We start from the raw sequence: 16,763 nt of genomic DNA on the forward strand, positions 1-16,763 counted from the left end.
ATTTATATGTTTCCTCCTATCAGATGTCACAGTGGTTCACAAACATAAAAAGTTGCGACTTTGGTTCAAAAGTTCTAGAAAGAGACACATAACTGAGAACAACACTCTCCTTTGAGTTAAAGATCTTTCTTCTTCTTTGTTTTGAAATTTTGTCTCTACCTATTTCGAATAACTCTATTAAAGAATAACATATGTATATCAAATGATTGAGGGTACATAGTTTGCAAGACAACTTCCAAAGATGAAGTGCTCCACGTTACATGTCTAATAAGAATAAAATGTAAACTAAATAAATGCGATAAATCATCTAACAATTGAATTAAATAAAAAAATTAAGATATTAATAAACTAAATTTATAAATGCTTGACAATTTTTTGGGTAGATTGTGTAATAGTTTTTCATCAACGTTTCAAATCACACTCCATGAGCCTTTTCTAGGTAGATTGTGTAATAGTTTTTTCATCAACATTTCAGATCACATTCTATGATCCTTTTCCATGTAGATTATGTAATAGTTTTTTCATCAATGTTTCGGATCACACTTCGTATTGGATCATGAAGAATGATTCAAAACGTTGATGAAAAAACTATTCTACAAACTACTTGAAAAAATGTCAAACATTATCTTTAGATTGTAGAAATCTATTCTCTTAAATTTATAAAAGTCTATAAGATATTCATTGCATGTCCATAAGAATACAAATACTAGTTTTCAAAATATTTTTAAGCCATTAAATATAGAATTTGGATTGTTTTCCCTTACTCTTTACATTAAGAAATATAGACTATAGAGATACACTTCTGATCAAATTCCCATCTAGTGAATGCCATAATAAACCTGCCATAAGCAGTAAAGAATCACGGTTACAAGCTCTTTATATTCCAACCTTTCTTCATAAGGTGTCTATGCCAATGTTCGCGCTCATGTTTTGCAGAAGATCGACTACTCTGTGGATTGCGGCACAAAAAGAACATTAAAATCCATTCCGGATACTCCTCCGCTTCGTTTCATTCACACCCAATTTTACGAGTTAGATCACTCATTCATGGATTTCTTGTTTTTCACAGGAAGAATTTGATTTAATTGAATCCGATGGCCAACACCCACAAAAACAAAGGTGGCTTGGCGACATCGTTAGTCTTCAATAGAACCCATATTATAATAGCTCTGTGCCTCGTTGTCACCACGTTCTTTTTAACCAGATTGCTAGATAGGGCTGTGTGTAGTTGTGGTATTTTTGGAGAAGAAAGCATCAGATCCAATGCAGGAGAACATATTAGTACAATGCAGCGTGTTCTTGGAGAAAACAGTTTAGCATGGCCAGAGCAGGGATATGGATCACAGATTTCTGTAAAAATTTATGTGTATGAAGAGTCGGAGTTGGATGGGTTGAAGGAGCTGCTTCGTGGAAGAGATCATTCTATTAGTGAAGATTCATGTGCAAAAGGCCAGTGGGGAAGTCAGGTGCCAAATTAAGCTGCCCATTTGCTGGTTTCCTGAAAAACTTACTTTGTCTTTATATATTGTGGACAGGGAATTATTTAATTTATTGTCTTTTTATATTGGTTCATAAATGATTATGAAGTCCATTGCCTTTTTGTATGAGACAGCCCTTAATCACCATGAAATTGTATTCAATGATATCAATCTTTAATACATCGTCAGATGAGCTTGGATCATATTCTGAAGATTTGTAAATCTGCGTCATTTCAGGGGAATTCTAAGGGATGGAAACGGTTATACAAATGTATAATGGTAGGGAAATGTTCTCGCATCAAAAAATAGAAGTAACACATGTAACATAGGTTAGTATTTGACGAAAAACATAAGATTTAGTGGATCTGTTCGAAGCTGTTAATTTAGTGGATCTGTTCGCTTTGTGCACGTTATTGGAAAATTATTAAATATATATTTAAAAAATAAATTCTATATTGCTGGTAAATACTCTATTTTTTGTGTGTAAAAGTAACCCATAAAAATTACTTTTCGGATTACGACATATATGCAGATTACTTGGCTAACAACCTTAGGAAATAGACAATTTTCAGAGAATGTGCAAATCGCAATAATGAACAAAACCAAATTTAGATACGAAATCCTACCGAAATAAATGCTGATTAGCAATATGATAATGAATTTATTCAACCAAAACACAAATGCTGTTATAAAGAAGAGGGTTAGTATGAAATCCTAATACTGATATGAATTGATTCAATATGCTGCTAAAAGTATAGCTCTGATGTAAACTGCAAGATAAACCCTAAATCTGTCCCTTGTCAGATGTGAACAGCTAATATATATGGTCAGTCATTACAAGCACCAAGCGAAAAAACCTTAATGCAAATGCATTCTACAACCTTAAGGTTTCTGCCAAAAGTAATTAGAATGACTGCTGACAGAACTGTTTATTATTGCTTGAATTTCACAACAGCTAGATAGTGCCAATAGCTGCTGCTACTGAAATACCTGTTATCTAATACCCACTGAAATATATAGATTTCTGTTATTGGGTGGCTGTGGTGGGACTGTAGATTTGAGGGCAGTGTTAGGTTGAATTTTAGAAACATTTAACTGCTATATTATTCATAACATGCTGTAATAGAAAATGGCAGTGTTGATGACAAATTAAGATATTTGGTGGTAATACTCAAAATGTTCTCACAAATCCTAACCACACTATTTGGAATCTCAAGGGAACAATTATCTAACGTGAAATTGAAGAATCATGAATGACAAATGGAAATATATCTGAAACAGCAAAGCACACTAATTTTGGAATAACAGCTGTATTTATAGAAAAATGTCTTGCCGTGTTACAATAGGCGACAGTATAGTTCATAGATTTGGATTTGGGGAGTACTCAGCAAGGCAAATAATCTCAACTTGCATAAACTAGACAAAACTTGGAAGCTTAAGCCACATAAATTTTCAAACAAACATAATGCAAAATACAGCTATAAAATGTATCAAATGAATTCGGGGGCAGTGGGGTTGATAAAGTGGAAGTTGTCATAGTTGGACAACTTCTTGTGTTTTATCTGTATCATTATGAAATGTTCATTGCTATTCTACTATCAAGTTAAGAATAATGATGTTTTTAACATATGATGTATTTTGGACATGTGGAATATATATGAATGAGACTTCATTATGAGAATTAAAATATTATAGTGCTATAATTCTTATTCATGCCTTTGTTCACGTTCATGTTTTTGCGTTATTATTACATGATAATGTCGCTTAATGAGGGATAGGTGTAACAATCTAGGTAGAGCTTGGCTGTGGTGCTTCATATCATGTTACAAGAATTGAAAGTTTTTCTTTCTGCATATCCGTAAACAGTCTTCTCAACCTTCATGATGCCCTAAATGTTCTTTAATTAACAAGTAGTATACTCTTATTTTAAACCATTGCAAACCTTATATGTGTGGTCAAGTTTGATGATCAATAAGTTTTTAGTACAAATCACAGCTAGGAATTTTAATGGAGCATTGGCTAGAGGTATGTAAGAGGGTATTCTTAACTTTTTGATTGTTAATCCAATCCAACAGGAAACCTTGATGCATGATAGTGGCAAATTTTGTGAGCATTGGCAAAAAGACACTTGGTCACTTGCTCTATAGAGTTATAACTTACTTGAGAGGTACGATATAGAATCCTTGATTTTCAAGGGAGAAAATCATGGAGTGTACAAGGGCTGCACACTTGGCAAGCATATCGAGATTGCTTTGTGGTGAGCCAAGAGTAAGAGAGATTCTTGACCGATACGTTGAGATACATGCGGATCTATATCTCCGAAGTCATTGGTAGGAAATGTTTACTGTGCTTCATTTGTTGATTATTCTTCAAGGAAGACCTAAAGTTACTTCATAAAGAGGGAAATTTTAAGGATCCAAGCTCTTGTTGAAAATTAGATAGATTGGAAGATCAAAGTGTTGAGGTCGAACAATGGAGGTGAGCATATTTCCGAGAACTTTAATGCCTCTTGTAAGGATGCAGGGATTGGGAGGGAACTTGTTGTGCCTTACAACCATTAGTAGAATGGGATTGTCAAGACGAAGAATGGGTCGACAATAGAGATAGCAAAAACCATGGTTTATGACCTAGATTTACCCACTTTTTTTGGGTAGAGACATGTATTGTACTGTCTGCATGTTAAACAAGTGTCCTCACAAATTGTGAAAGGACAAGACACTAGGCAGAGCTTTCTTAGGAGACGGAACCCAATGTTTCTTATTTTTGGGTGTTTTAGAGTCTTGCTTGTATTCACGTGGAATAGGAGAAATCGACTAAGTTTGGACCCTCTAGCTTGAAGTACGCCTTTGTGAGATATAGTGAGTCTTCGAGGCTTACAAGATTGATGTTTTGTCACAACAAAAGATGGTAGTGAATTGAGATGTGAAATCTAATGAAAATGTTCTATCCTATAAGTATTGCATTCTTAGGAACCCCTCTTGGAGGTTGATAAAAGAGAATAGGTTGTTATTTTAAGTTTTGATTGGCAAAATATAATAGTACCAACTGCACATCATCAAAGTTCTATTACCAATAAATACCTCAGTATCACATTAAGTATTCCTGAAATCTAGATGATTTACATAGAGAGTGTAGGAGGAACAAAATTTGTTGAAGTATGTAGCTTCAGAAGAAATTTTTGTATAATCTTCTACCATGTGCTGTTTATCCTTGCCTACGGATACTGAGTTTGATTGCTTCTTTCAGCGCTCAAATTATATGTGTGTGTGCTTCAGCTTAGTCTATTATTTGAAGTATGTGCCTCTGTTATTTTCGCTTCATTCAGCTGATTATTATATTTTGTGTTTGAACTCTTATGATGACTGGGTTCCTCTCTCTATTATTCTCTAGAAGAGTTATTAACTTATGTTCTTTGGCTATCCATTATACGCCTCAATGGCTCATGTTTGTGATTTTCTTTTTGGCTTTGTGTGGTCTGTCTTCATGCTCCATTCAGATTGATGACTTCCCTCAGCTTCACTCATTGTTGACTGGGACTTGTCATATCTGGCAGACATTTTGGACACTTCCGCTATGTGTCTATTTTGTATTGTTTATTATTCATTTAGGAGTTCATCGGTTTTATTCTCTACCCCCATCGGACTCCTAGAAGATGCATCATCTCACACGAGAGACGGTTCAATTCTTGTAACCGGAAATCTGATGTTTCGTATTCCTCTTGCATTGTGATATTCTTCATATCGTGATCTATCTTTCATTATTTATTGGTTTATGGTAATAATACACGTACCACAGGAATTTCTTGTAAGAGACGGTGCGGTGATTTTGAATACTGGTGGATATCTAATCTCTGCAGATTGGGTTTACTATCGCAGAGATTCAATAGCTCTGAGAGAAGTCAAGTTTAATACTTGTTTTCATGTTAAGTTCAGAATATAGTATCAATATGTATGTATCATGACATATTGAGTCTTAATGTGTTTAAATGAGAAGATAATAGGTTGTGCCAATCTGATCATTGAGTGATCAGTATTTGTTAAAGGCGTCAAAGAGGCAGACATTTTGTAATCTATTTTCAAAGTTTAATAAAGGATATATTTTTGGGCTTGGCTGGGTTTTTCCCTGGATTAGGAGGGTTTACCCAGGGTAATTATTGGTGTCATCTGTTCATATATTTTTCTGAGTTTTTGTTTATTGCATGTGATGCTATTCTGGTTCGAAAATTTAACAAGGTTAAGTTGAAGTACTGATTTTTTTTAAAGAATGAACCATCAACCTAAGAAGTTCTCAAGCTATGCGATTTTGATGTTTTCTATCATTGATAGAGAGATGTCTAGTTTTGAAGAGGCAAATTCAAAGCAAATAAGGGGAGCTGCAATGACGGAGGAATACAACTCCATTATATTGAAGGATGTTTTGGACATTGTGCTAAGGCTCGATTGAAAGTTAGTGATTGATTCCAAGTGGTTGTACATGGTGGAGCATGCAATAGATAGGGGTAAAGAAAAGTATACAAGGCTAGATTTGTTGCATGATGATTTTCTTAGAAAGAGGAAGTTCGACATGTGGAAACTTTTGCTCTAGCTGCAAGCTATTCCATTAGGGTAATTATGACTTTTGTATTTGTTTGGACTTTATATTAGATGGTTACGAAAACAATTTGTTTGGGTGGATTTTCCAAAATATAGAGGATGATGTGTATATAAATCAACTTAGAGGATTTGAGGTGACTAGGTGAGGTACTCATGTACATAGGTGGAAGAACACCCTGTTCATATACTCATGTACATAGGTGGAAGAACACCCTGTTCATATTGAAGCAAGCTCTATGTGTATGCTACAGATTGACAAGTGCTTGTTGAAGTTGAACTTTACTCAAACTACTCTAGATCCTAATCCTTATTATTTGTTTGATAAATCTGATCCTTTTGTCTTAGTCATGTGTATATAGATAACTTGGTCTTTACAACAATGAGAAACTAGTGATGTGGCGCAAGGGGGAATAAGCATTCAGGTTTGATGTGAATGATATCAACCTTATACACCATTTTTTGAGGTGTAGTAGGTTGGAAGAGAAGTCTTATTAAGTCTAGGGATGTATATAATAGAGATTACAAATAATTTTCAAATGTTGCTGTATAAATCCCTTGCTACTCTGATGGTTTGATAGTAATTGCTAAATTTCCTAATTTATTTGTTAAGAGTTGTTGATCAAGTCCATAGGAGTCAAGGGTCACTTGCAATCAAAACAACTTTCCACTTAAGAGAGAAGCAATGCAAATTCTATGAAGCCATATAATTGATTTGATGCAAAAATGAAACCTTGTTATAAAATGAATGAAACCCGAGGACAAATTGCAATCATGACAAGTATCTTAACCCTATGATATGATACATGAAAAGTAAAGGACTCAAGTACATAAGTGTGAATGAGACGTAATATCAAATTAGTTAGGTAATATACCTTGTTTGCACCAACAACCCTTTAAGCGCAACTTAAGAACCTAATTTATTTGTTAAGAGTTGTTGATCAAGTCCATAGGAGTCAAGGGTCACTTGCAATCAAAACAACATTCCACTTAAGAGAGAAGCAATGCAAATTCTATGAAGCCATATAATTGATTTGATGCAAAAATGAAACCTTGTTATAAAATGAATGAAACCCTAGGACAAATTGCAATCATGACAAGTATCTTAACCCTATGATATGATACATGAAAAGTAAAGGACTCAAGTACATAAGTGTGAATGAGACATAATATCAAATTAGTTAGGTAATATACCTTGTTTGCACCAACAACCCTTTAAGTGCAACTTAAGAAGTATGGAAAAATGCAAGGATGCAAGGATGGGTCTCCGCTACAAGGCCATACTAGGTATCATGACAAACAATTTTCTCATGAAAAACAATTATTCCTTTTTGGGATGAGACAAAACCGAGCATAGATGTAGGATGTCTATCCATGAAGGAAGAAAGATCATAATGGATGATGATATTGTTGATGCCTTTGAACTTCTGATCAAGCGTTGCCATATCGATATGAAATGACACCAGAATCAAATTAGTTACATGTCTAATCAATGAAGGAGGTGACAAGTGAGAACTACATGGAGGTAGATGAAGAACAAGGTCTAAGGACAGATGGTGTGAGAACAATGATAATGGGATTGTTATGAAAGAGGAGATGGATGTTTGTAGTATGTCTACCAAATCTACAAGATGGAGCTTACAAAATAAGCTTGCATTATCTATCAAGTACTCTTCCCAGCAAATCTAGAAGACTATGGTGCACTTACTATAAATAATCACTCAAAGAGAGAATAGATGGAGACAATGTCATTTCAATATATGTCATTCAACTATACTAGCCTACTTCATGATGTTGTGTCTACGTTAGGTGTTCGAATATGAACACTTGGAGATGTATTGCTAATGCTAATAAGTGTGAATCATGAAGCCTCAAGATAATGCCTTGGAGATAGAGAAGATGGAGCCTTTAAATCTAGATTAGGATTCATAGAAGCGAAATAATTAATGGATATATTATAGGAGAATGAACATCAAGGGAAGCCTTAATGTCATTAGAACTATTAAGACCTACCAAATAATTAAGTTGTTCTTATGCATTATCATCATATGGTAGGTTATTACAATCATCAAGGGGATCATGTAGAAATTGAGAATGATATGGGTCTCCAAAGATCTCCAGAATCCTATTCTAAAGAGTGTTTGGGCACCCAATATGTGAGATGGATCAGTGTCAAAATCAACATTGCTGCTATAAATCCAAGGATGAGCATTTTTGTTTCCCCATGCCATCTTTCAATTAGATATAGTTGGTTTAGGTTCAAGTTCATAGAGATGGGGCAAGAGATGAAGCCACTTTAGATGCTTTAGGACACCGTCATAAGAAGACTTAGAGTTCCCTTTGGTCAAGGTGATTACAAAAGGATGAATTGAAAAAGCTGCAATTTTACAATGATAGACTTCTCATATTCACATTAGAGATCAAAACATGTGAAACAAGAATCTTTGTAGCATAAAAAACGGCCTTGTATTTTGCAAAACATCCAAACTACAAATCAAGACAAAAAATGACTTCACATTGAAATAATAGGTAGGTATAGAAAAATTAAGCAAAAAGACATATGGTTGTGGAGCTTAATGTAAGGTGCACTATTAGGGCAGTGTTGCTAGCTCTGGTTGAATGATGAGTGTAGCCCCCTTGGTTTGGGAACGAGTAGGGGCTGTGCTCCAATGAGACTGTGAGCTTAAGCTTGTGAGTGCCTTGGAGACATGCAACCTTCAGTCATTGATATGATTGAGGGGTTTAACTCTTGACTTATTGTTGGTTGTACTGATGACATTAGCCTTAGAATAGCTATTTTCGTACCTGTTATTGAATTGTGTTGTTTTTCTCCGTGATGTAGGTGAATAAGATTCTGATTTTCTAAGTAGCAGTGGCAATTGGAACTATATGGTTATATACAATTGTATGGACTCTTTGATGGCTACTTTTGCAAATCCCCAAAAATGAGTTCAATCTTGTATATGACACCAAATTGTATTGTACCTTATAAGGATTTATAGGGTTTTGACCATTTTGAACTCAATTATGATGTTCGTTTGGCACTAGGATGCATTGTATGACAGGTCATGGCCAACACTCTCCAAAAAGCGGGAAGCAAATCATAGATTTGCTAGCTCTAATACCATGTGAGAATTGTGATAAACCCTATAGGAGCCAAAGATCACTTGCAACCCAAAACAACGTCCCATAGAAGAGACAAGCAACGGAAATGCTATGAAGCCACTAAACTTTTTATATGCAAAAATGAAACTAATACAATATACAATGAGGAAACCTTTCTTATAAAGACAAGAATAAAACCCTAGGACAAACTAAGATCATGACGAGTGTTTCAATACTATTGAGGAAAAAAGTAAATGACCTAAGTAAGCTTAAATATGTAAGTGTGCATTGTGAATAGGATCTGTATGAAGCTATTTAGATAATAAACCATGTCCACACCAATAGATACTAGATTTGATATTTGCTCTGTAGTAATATTTTCTTTGGAGCTGAGGAAATTCATTGGACTGTTGTAAAAAATGTCATTTAATATTTGGATGTTGGAGACAGATTTTGTGGATTCAGACTTGATATATGATTCTAATACTAATAAGAACACTTCAGGATTTAGTTTCAGCTTGGGATCATGTATGATATTTCGGTTTAGCAAGAAGTAGACAGTAGTAGTATTTATTTTAGTTGGAAGTAGAAAGTAATAGTTTTAAGTTTAGATGAAGTAGGGTGGAGTAGCTTCTTTGACTAGTTGTAAGCTATTTAGTTCTGCAAGTTGATAGGTAAAATTACCGATTAGCTGTTGGAGCTGACAACAGTTTAATGTTGCAATCGGAGGTCTATCATTGTCTTTGACAATCTAGTGTTTAAAGATCGCTCCAACAATATCTCCATTTTTTATCATTTGTTCAGAAGTGAACATTAGTTCTGTAGTATATACCAATAGATTAGTAGGTTGTAGACATTGTGCAAAGTCCCCATCAAAAGGGAGTTTGAAATAGTGAGAGAGAGATCGGCTTTGATAGAGAACACCTTTTTTGAAAAGGGCAAGTGATAGCTTTTCATTTGTGTTTCTTGGGTTTCTTGGCTGATGTTCTCCTACAGCTGGGTTCTGAAAGTATATTTATGTTTTAGTAATTGTTTTTTCTAATGAGCTGAAAATTGAACTCTTCTAGATTTTCATATATTTTGAAGGTTTCTAAATTTACAAAGATAAGTTGTTTTTGTTTCACATGTGATGCAGGTGCATCACGAAATTGGTGATATTTTGCAATCGGGTATCATGATGGATAGTCATCATTTCATGGGCGAGATGTGTGGCCAAGCTGTGAGCAGTTTACATAGTTTAGATGGTGATTTTACATTGTAATGTGGCTTAGTAAGCCATTTTTGTCGAGTTAGTTAATGTTAATATAGGATCAGTTTTGTTAGTATGGAGGAAAAGATGGGGCATGGCATGGTAAGAGTGGATGGAGGCCCGAGTTAGAAGGCAACTCCATAATGGAGCTGATGACATGGTTGGGGTTATGAGTTCCTGTAAAGGAAGTTGGTTGGCGGTTCTTGGAACCGATTTAAAACTCTCTTCTACCCATTAATCAAAAGGAGGAGATCGGGTTGGAGAGAAAGAAAGAGGCCTGTGAGAGTTATAGCTCGGGGTTTCTGCAGTTAAAAGAGGTTGATGGAAGTTTTAAAAAGATGAAAGCCGTTATGTAATGAAGGGACAACCTGATAAAGGGAAGGCAGCAACTTGAATGGAGGTGGTGGCAAGTAAAAGGTGGCGGCATCCATAGCAAAGCCAAGGAAGAAGCCGCGAGCAATGCCCAACCCGAAAACAAGGAGGAATCGGGTATGGGATGAAGACAATAACGTTCAGAGCAAACATATGTAATTGCGGTTTTATATAATAAATGAAATATTGTCTTTTCTGCACTTTGAGTATTGTGTGCTTGTGTGATTCTTGTTTTGACGAAGCCGGATATGGGCTTGATAGGTTGTTTTGTTGAGTATTTTATTTATAAAGGAGAATCTGTACCTGGTTAATGGAAAAAAAAGCCATGTTTTGGTATGTATATCCTTGGGTATTCAAGTTGATGGATCATAGAGGGCCTCTTGTGAAGTTCGAGTACGCGTATTCGAAGATTTTTGTTGATTGTCAATTTTCTCCGCACCAACATGCTTTTCCTTTTCTTGTATTTATCTTTTTCTGCTTTAGTTTTCTGTAAAGCTTGAGAAGATTATCTTAGTCTATGTAAAGATCGTGGGCGCATAACTTATCAGAAAAAAATATAGAGCACAGAAGAAGAAGAATGTTCGAGTGTAATTCAGTTTCAGTTCACAGTTAGGATTTTATTTTTTAGTGTGAAGTCTACTTACCATGGTGTGAAAATTAACAAGATTCTGCACTTTTGTGAAACTTACATTATTATTTCTTGATCTTTTAATATTGTGAAGAACTCCTTTTCTGTATCGCACACCTTGAGAAAGCAGCAGTTAGCCAAATGATTTTGGTCATACTAACATTTTTATCAAAAGTAATTTTGTACTCAAGAGCTAAGTAGATGGTAACCAAAATGAGCAACCAGTGACAAGGGAACACACTGCTGTCATTTCTAAATGTTTGAGAAAGATAATGGCATTCAAGTAACATTACTAACCATTGAGAGATTGGGGATTTTAAACCTGTTATACAAAAAGACGGCAGCATTTTTTCACCATGGTGCAAAAATTAACAAGATTGTGCACTTCTGTGAAATTTACATTATTACTTATTGATCTTTTAATATTGTGAACTCCTTTTCTGTATTCCACACCTTGATAAAGTGGCAGTTAGCCAAATGACCACAGTCATATGAACATTTTTATCAAAATTAGTTTTGTAATTAGCCAAATGACCAGAGTCATACTAACATTTTTTATCAAAATTAGTTTTGTAATCAAGAGATAAAGTAGATGGTAACCAGAACGAGCAACTAGTGATAAGGCTACACACTGCTTTCATTTCTAGATTTTGAGAAAGATAACGGCATTCAAGTAACAGTACTAAACATTGTGAGAACAAAAACATGCAGCTTTTATGTATTGCATTACAGTTTTAAATTAACAATGCCTTAAAATAGGTCCTTCCCATCTATAAAAGGTACAAGATTGAAACTCTTCTTTTTTATCCATTGATTAGAGTTTGGCCATTTTTCATCCATTCTAGAAAGATACTAAGTTATGTCGTATGAATTGAAATCCAAATACAGTTCTCAAAAATAGATTGCCCCATAGCTGGACCTAGGTCACACAAATTGTCACATTTCTAGATTCTCCTGAAGACAACTGTGCACTGGATAGAATTTAAAACTAGATAGAGACTAGTTTTTCTTTGAATTTGCATATTAGTCAATGGAATTTTAATCCAAGAATTGGTCTCAATTTGGTCAAAGGCTTTGCCCCACAAGTAAGGGCAACATGTTCTTGTGGCCTTCTGGGATGACCTTTGTAGTCAGAGTCGAGGCCATTTCCTATTGTCTGTGTTGGTAGGAGGAAGATGCGATCCAAACACCTAGAGCACTTAATAAATTGCCCTTAGAAGAGACAATGAGAAGCAATTAAAAAACTTTAGAGATTTGATACTTGATCTGGGATATATACCAGGAAACATCATATTGATGGAGATGGGGACAAAAATTATTATTCTTGACAAGTCTTTCAGACGCATTGAGAAGTAAAACTTACCACATCTACATAGGCGTTAGCTGTAGCTTCAGGGTTCCCTGGATTCTTTAGATAGGTTTACATTTACAGGCCTATCCTACTGTATCAAAACCCCTCCAATGATAAAATAACCAAATGTTTGCTGAAGAGAATTCAACATAAAATGTTAGAGGACTTCAAGTGGGAATGGCTAATGGTTGCTCAGCCATCTCACTTTTCAAGAGCTTTTTTTTTATTATATCTATTGGATATCCCTGTTTACAATGGATTGTGTATGGAAAGTAACTTTGGGTCTAGTTGTTTATCAATACTTGTTGCATAATAGATTTCTTGACGTCAGCATATTCTGGTCCAATTTTTATGCACATGAACATTTGCTGAGACATGCATATACTTAGCACCACGTATGTATATATGTATTTGGCAATTTGGACATGTAAAAAAGTATTTATAATTTTATACTTATGTTATTTAATGAAGTTATTTCTTTGAGTGAAACTTGTGTTAATGAAGCCAATAAATAGTGTCCTGTTCTAATTCTATTTTTGTTTTGTTTCGAGTAGTTGTTTGATAAATACTCTATTACTCGTGGATATTTATATGATATTTTGATCAATATTTATTTTTGTTTTGTTTTTGAACTCTTTTTGGCTCGAGATGATGTGTTTAATTAAGAAATTCAATTGGCTGAAAGGATTTTCAAAACACAATATGCATGGTTGTGTTTTATAAATGCTTATCAGTGGAAAATAGTTTGCATTGGATTATCATTCTATAATTTGGAGTGCATGAAAATTTTACCTAAAACATAATTATCTTTCACTGATCTTCGCTGCAGGTGAAAATTCATCAGCTTCTAAAGAAATCTAGTTTTCGCACAACAAATAAACATGAAGCACAGCTTTTTTTTGTCCCGTCTTATGTAAAATGTGTCCGCATGAAGGGTGGTCTTAATGACAAGGAGATCAATCAAACATATGTCAAGGTGCGCAGGTGTATAGTCACCTTTTGTTTTAGGTTTTCCATTGCAATTTGTTTTGAATTTTTAGTCTTACAGTGCATCTTGTTTAGATGCTATAATGGTTAAATTCTCAGCGAGTAGCTTGTTTTTCCCACCTGCCAATTATTTAAAATATTAAACCACTTGCTTAAGATGGTTTGATATGCAAATGTAATTAGTTTATTTAACCTATTAAGCTGCTCTAGCAGGTCTTGAAACAGATGCCATATTTTCGGCGCTCAGGAGGGCGTGACCATATTTTTGTCTTCCCAAGGTAACACCCTTCTTTTATTTATCTAAAATGAAGATAGTTGTTAGACATGTTTCATCCATTATGAGCATGAGGAATTGAAGAACTTAGATCCCAAATTCTCATCAATGGAACATTGTTTTTGTTTCCGAAAAGTTGATTGATGAAGATAAATACTATGATGTTACCTTTCTGTCATCCGTATGACAGGACTGAGTATGAGCATAAACTTTGTCAGCAATTAGAAGCTAGTAATTATTTCAGTTAGTTCAGTCAGCAAGTTTCTCAATCAGTAAAATCAGGTTGCCTTGTTAAGTGGACTCATTAATAGAAGCTCCTTAAGTTGTCCCCCAGCAAAGGAAGGTGGGATTGAGTTCGTCAGCTGTCAATAATTTGTGGAGATTTTTGTAAGTTAGTTCTCTGCAAGTGTGAATTTGACTGCCATAGCTTAAGGACATAATTTCAAGATAGCAAGAGGAGTTTATATTCAGCATAGAGATGGATGAGGAGCGTCCTGAAAATCACAAAAACTAAAAGAAAACCTTTTCCTGTGAGTAATGCAGCTGCAGTAATCTTTTATGCTTGGGATAAAAGCCTATTAGGTGTAGCTAGAGCTAGTTCTAGGGAACAAACCTTCAAGCAGCTTTCATCATTTCAGTTATGTAGCAGCAGCAGTAGTTAAAGGAGGATGTGGTGGTCTGGGCGATTCATAAATTGCCTGTAGAATATTAGGGGGCAACTTATAACTCTTTGGTAGGAAATGATCCATTACCAGAATTTTTAAGTTTTGAATTACTCTTTGCTCTACTTTCAGTTTGCTTGTTTCAACTTTCTGCAATGGTGGATGGACTAAAAGTTGATGATAGATTGGATGGAGCATCCATTTTCACTTCTTGGAAATTGAGGGTCCTAATTGCATGGATGGAGTATCCATCTTAACCGCTTGAAGAGAATGATCTTCTTAACTACATGAAGTCTGATGTAGCTGATCCTACTGATGATATTGAGAAAGTACAATGAAGAAAGAACAATATAATGGCAAGGAAGATTCTAATTGATTCTGTTAAGGATCATCCAGTACCTGTAATATCCAAGTTGAATTGAGTTAAGGAGATGTTTGAATGTCTTGAAAGTCCTGTATGAATAAAACAACACTAGCAGAGCTGTAGCTTGAGACGTCAATTGCTTCTTATTAAAATGGCTAGAGGAGAAAATCTGTTGTCTCTTTCTTTATGAAGATTTCAGAATTAAAGGATCATCTTAATGGTGCTGGAGATTCCATTGAAGATATAGATCTTGTTATGTTGGCCATTAATGGCCTCCTTACTCTTGGAAATCCTTCAGTCAAGGAATTAGTGAAAGAGATGAACTATCCAAGTTTGATCAATTGAGAGCTGATTGCATTCAGGAGGAATGCAAATTGGAGGCTAGAGTAAATGGACATAAATTCACCATGAAGAAGATCATGTCCTCACTGCCCATACTTGTAAAGGGAAAGGAAAGAAAGGCAACTTCAAGAGGTACAAAGATAGGAATTCTGATTCACCCCTTGAACCTAAGAAGAAGAAGGATCTCTCTAGGATTCAGTGCTTTAGATGTGACAAGTATGGTCACTTTGCTAGAGATTGTACTACAAGACCCAAACATCAAGTTTCTGCTACAAATGTTGAAAATGCTTCTCCTCTTAGAGAGTTAAGTGAAAATTCAGAGTTGTTTCTTATTTATTTCTGTTATTTCAAGCAATGTTCCTACTAACAATGATACTTGGCTAATTGATAGTGGAGCTTCTCACCACATTACAGGTTACTGTGAGCATCTCTCTTATCTGAAAGAAAAAGATTCACACTTACAAGTCATTTGATGATGATTGCTATTCTGTAAAGGGTGCTGTTTCAATATCTTTTCATTTAGATTTAGGAATTCCTCTTCATCTCAGTGATGTGTTGTTTGTTCCTAGAATCAAGAGGAATTTGATTTCTATTTCAGCATTGGAAGATAAAGAATATCATTTAGCTTTTGCTGAAGGCAAAGTTCTTGCATGGAAGAACACTGGCATTAAGACAACTCGTGAGATTGGTGTTCATCCTGAAAGTCTATATAGACTTTCAGCTTGCCTATTCAAGCCCTAGCACATGATTCAATGAGTATAGTGAGCTGTGGCATAAAAGATTTACTTATCTAAATTTCAGAACTTTGTCATCCATGGAGAAGATGGTTGTTGGCCTTCTGAAGCTAAATCAAGAGCATGAGGGTGTCTGCAAAGGGTGTTCTCTCGTAAGAACATTAAACGTCATTTTCATAATAGTGAAAGTAGAGCAAAAGGAATCCTAGAGCTAATTCATTCTAACTTGTATGATCCTTTGCTTCATTAAGTGGTTTTTGGTATTATGTTAGTTTTATTGATGACTTCTCTCGTAAGTCATGAATTTATTTTTTCAAATCTAAAGAGTCTAATGAAGTGCTTTCTAGATTTAAAGAATTCAAAGATCTTGTAGAGAATTTGTCCAATAAGAAGATTGAGGTTTTAAGGTCTGATAATGGGGGTGAATATACATCTGTTATACAAAATTTCTGTATTGAAGCTATAAGATTAAGAGGCAGTTTTGTGTCCTTTATAATCTATAACAAAACAGTGTTGTGCAAAGAAAGAATAGGTTTAATGTTGAGCCAGCAAAAGCCATGATCCATGATCAAGGCCTTAAAACTTTTTTATGGACGAAAGCTTGCATGACAACAATTTATGTTCATAA

At 34.9% G+C, this 16,763-nt stretch overlaps 1 protein-coding gene across 2 annotated transcripts in view; it reads left to right on the forward strand.

Annotated features, from left to right (window-relative positions):
- The first annotated feature begins 863 nt into the window (after nucleotides 1–863).
- Nucleotides 864–16,763, forward strand: part of LOC149554521 (Exostosin family protein) — a 62,049-nt gene continuing 46,149 nt past the window's right edge. The window contains exons 1-4 of one of the 2 annotated variants that reach the window (XM_089828567.1): nucleotides 948–1,466; nucleotides 1,716–1,757; nucleotides 13,602–13,748; nucleotides 13,973–14,037. In XM_089828567.1, coding sequence (XP_089684693.1) covers nucleotides 1,095–1,466; nucleotides 1,716–1,757; nucleotides 13,602–13,748; nucleotides 13,973–14,037 — 626 coding nt within the window. In that variant the 5' untranslated portion in view covers nucleotides 948–1,094. Of the gene's footprint in view, nucleotides 1,467–1,715; nucleotides 1,758–13,601; nucleotides 13,749–13,972; nucleotides 14,038–16,763 lie in introns of both variants that reach the window. The other variant, XM_089828568.1, reaches the window with a different exon arrangement.

The sequence above is a fragment of the Cupressus sempervirens genome, chromosome 5, assembly GCF_028749045.1.
Source record: "Cupressus sempervirens isolate cs-2001-9-10 chromosome 5, ASM2874904v1, whole genome shotgun sequence".
NCBI classification, from domain to species: Eukaryota; Viridiplantae; Streptophyta; class Pinopsida; order Cupressales; family Cupressaceae; genus Cupressus; species Cupressus sempervirens.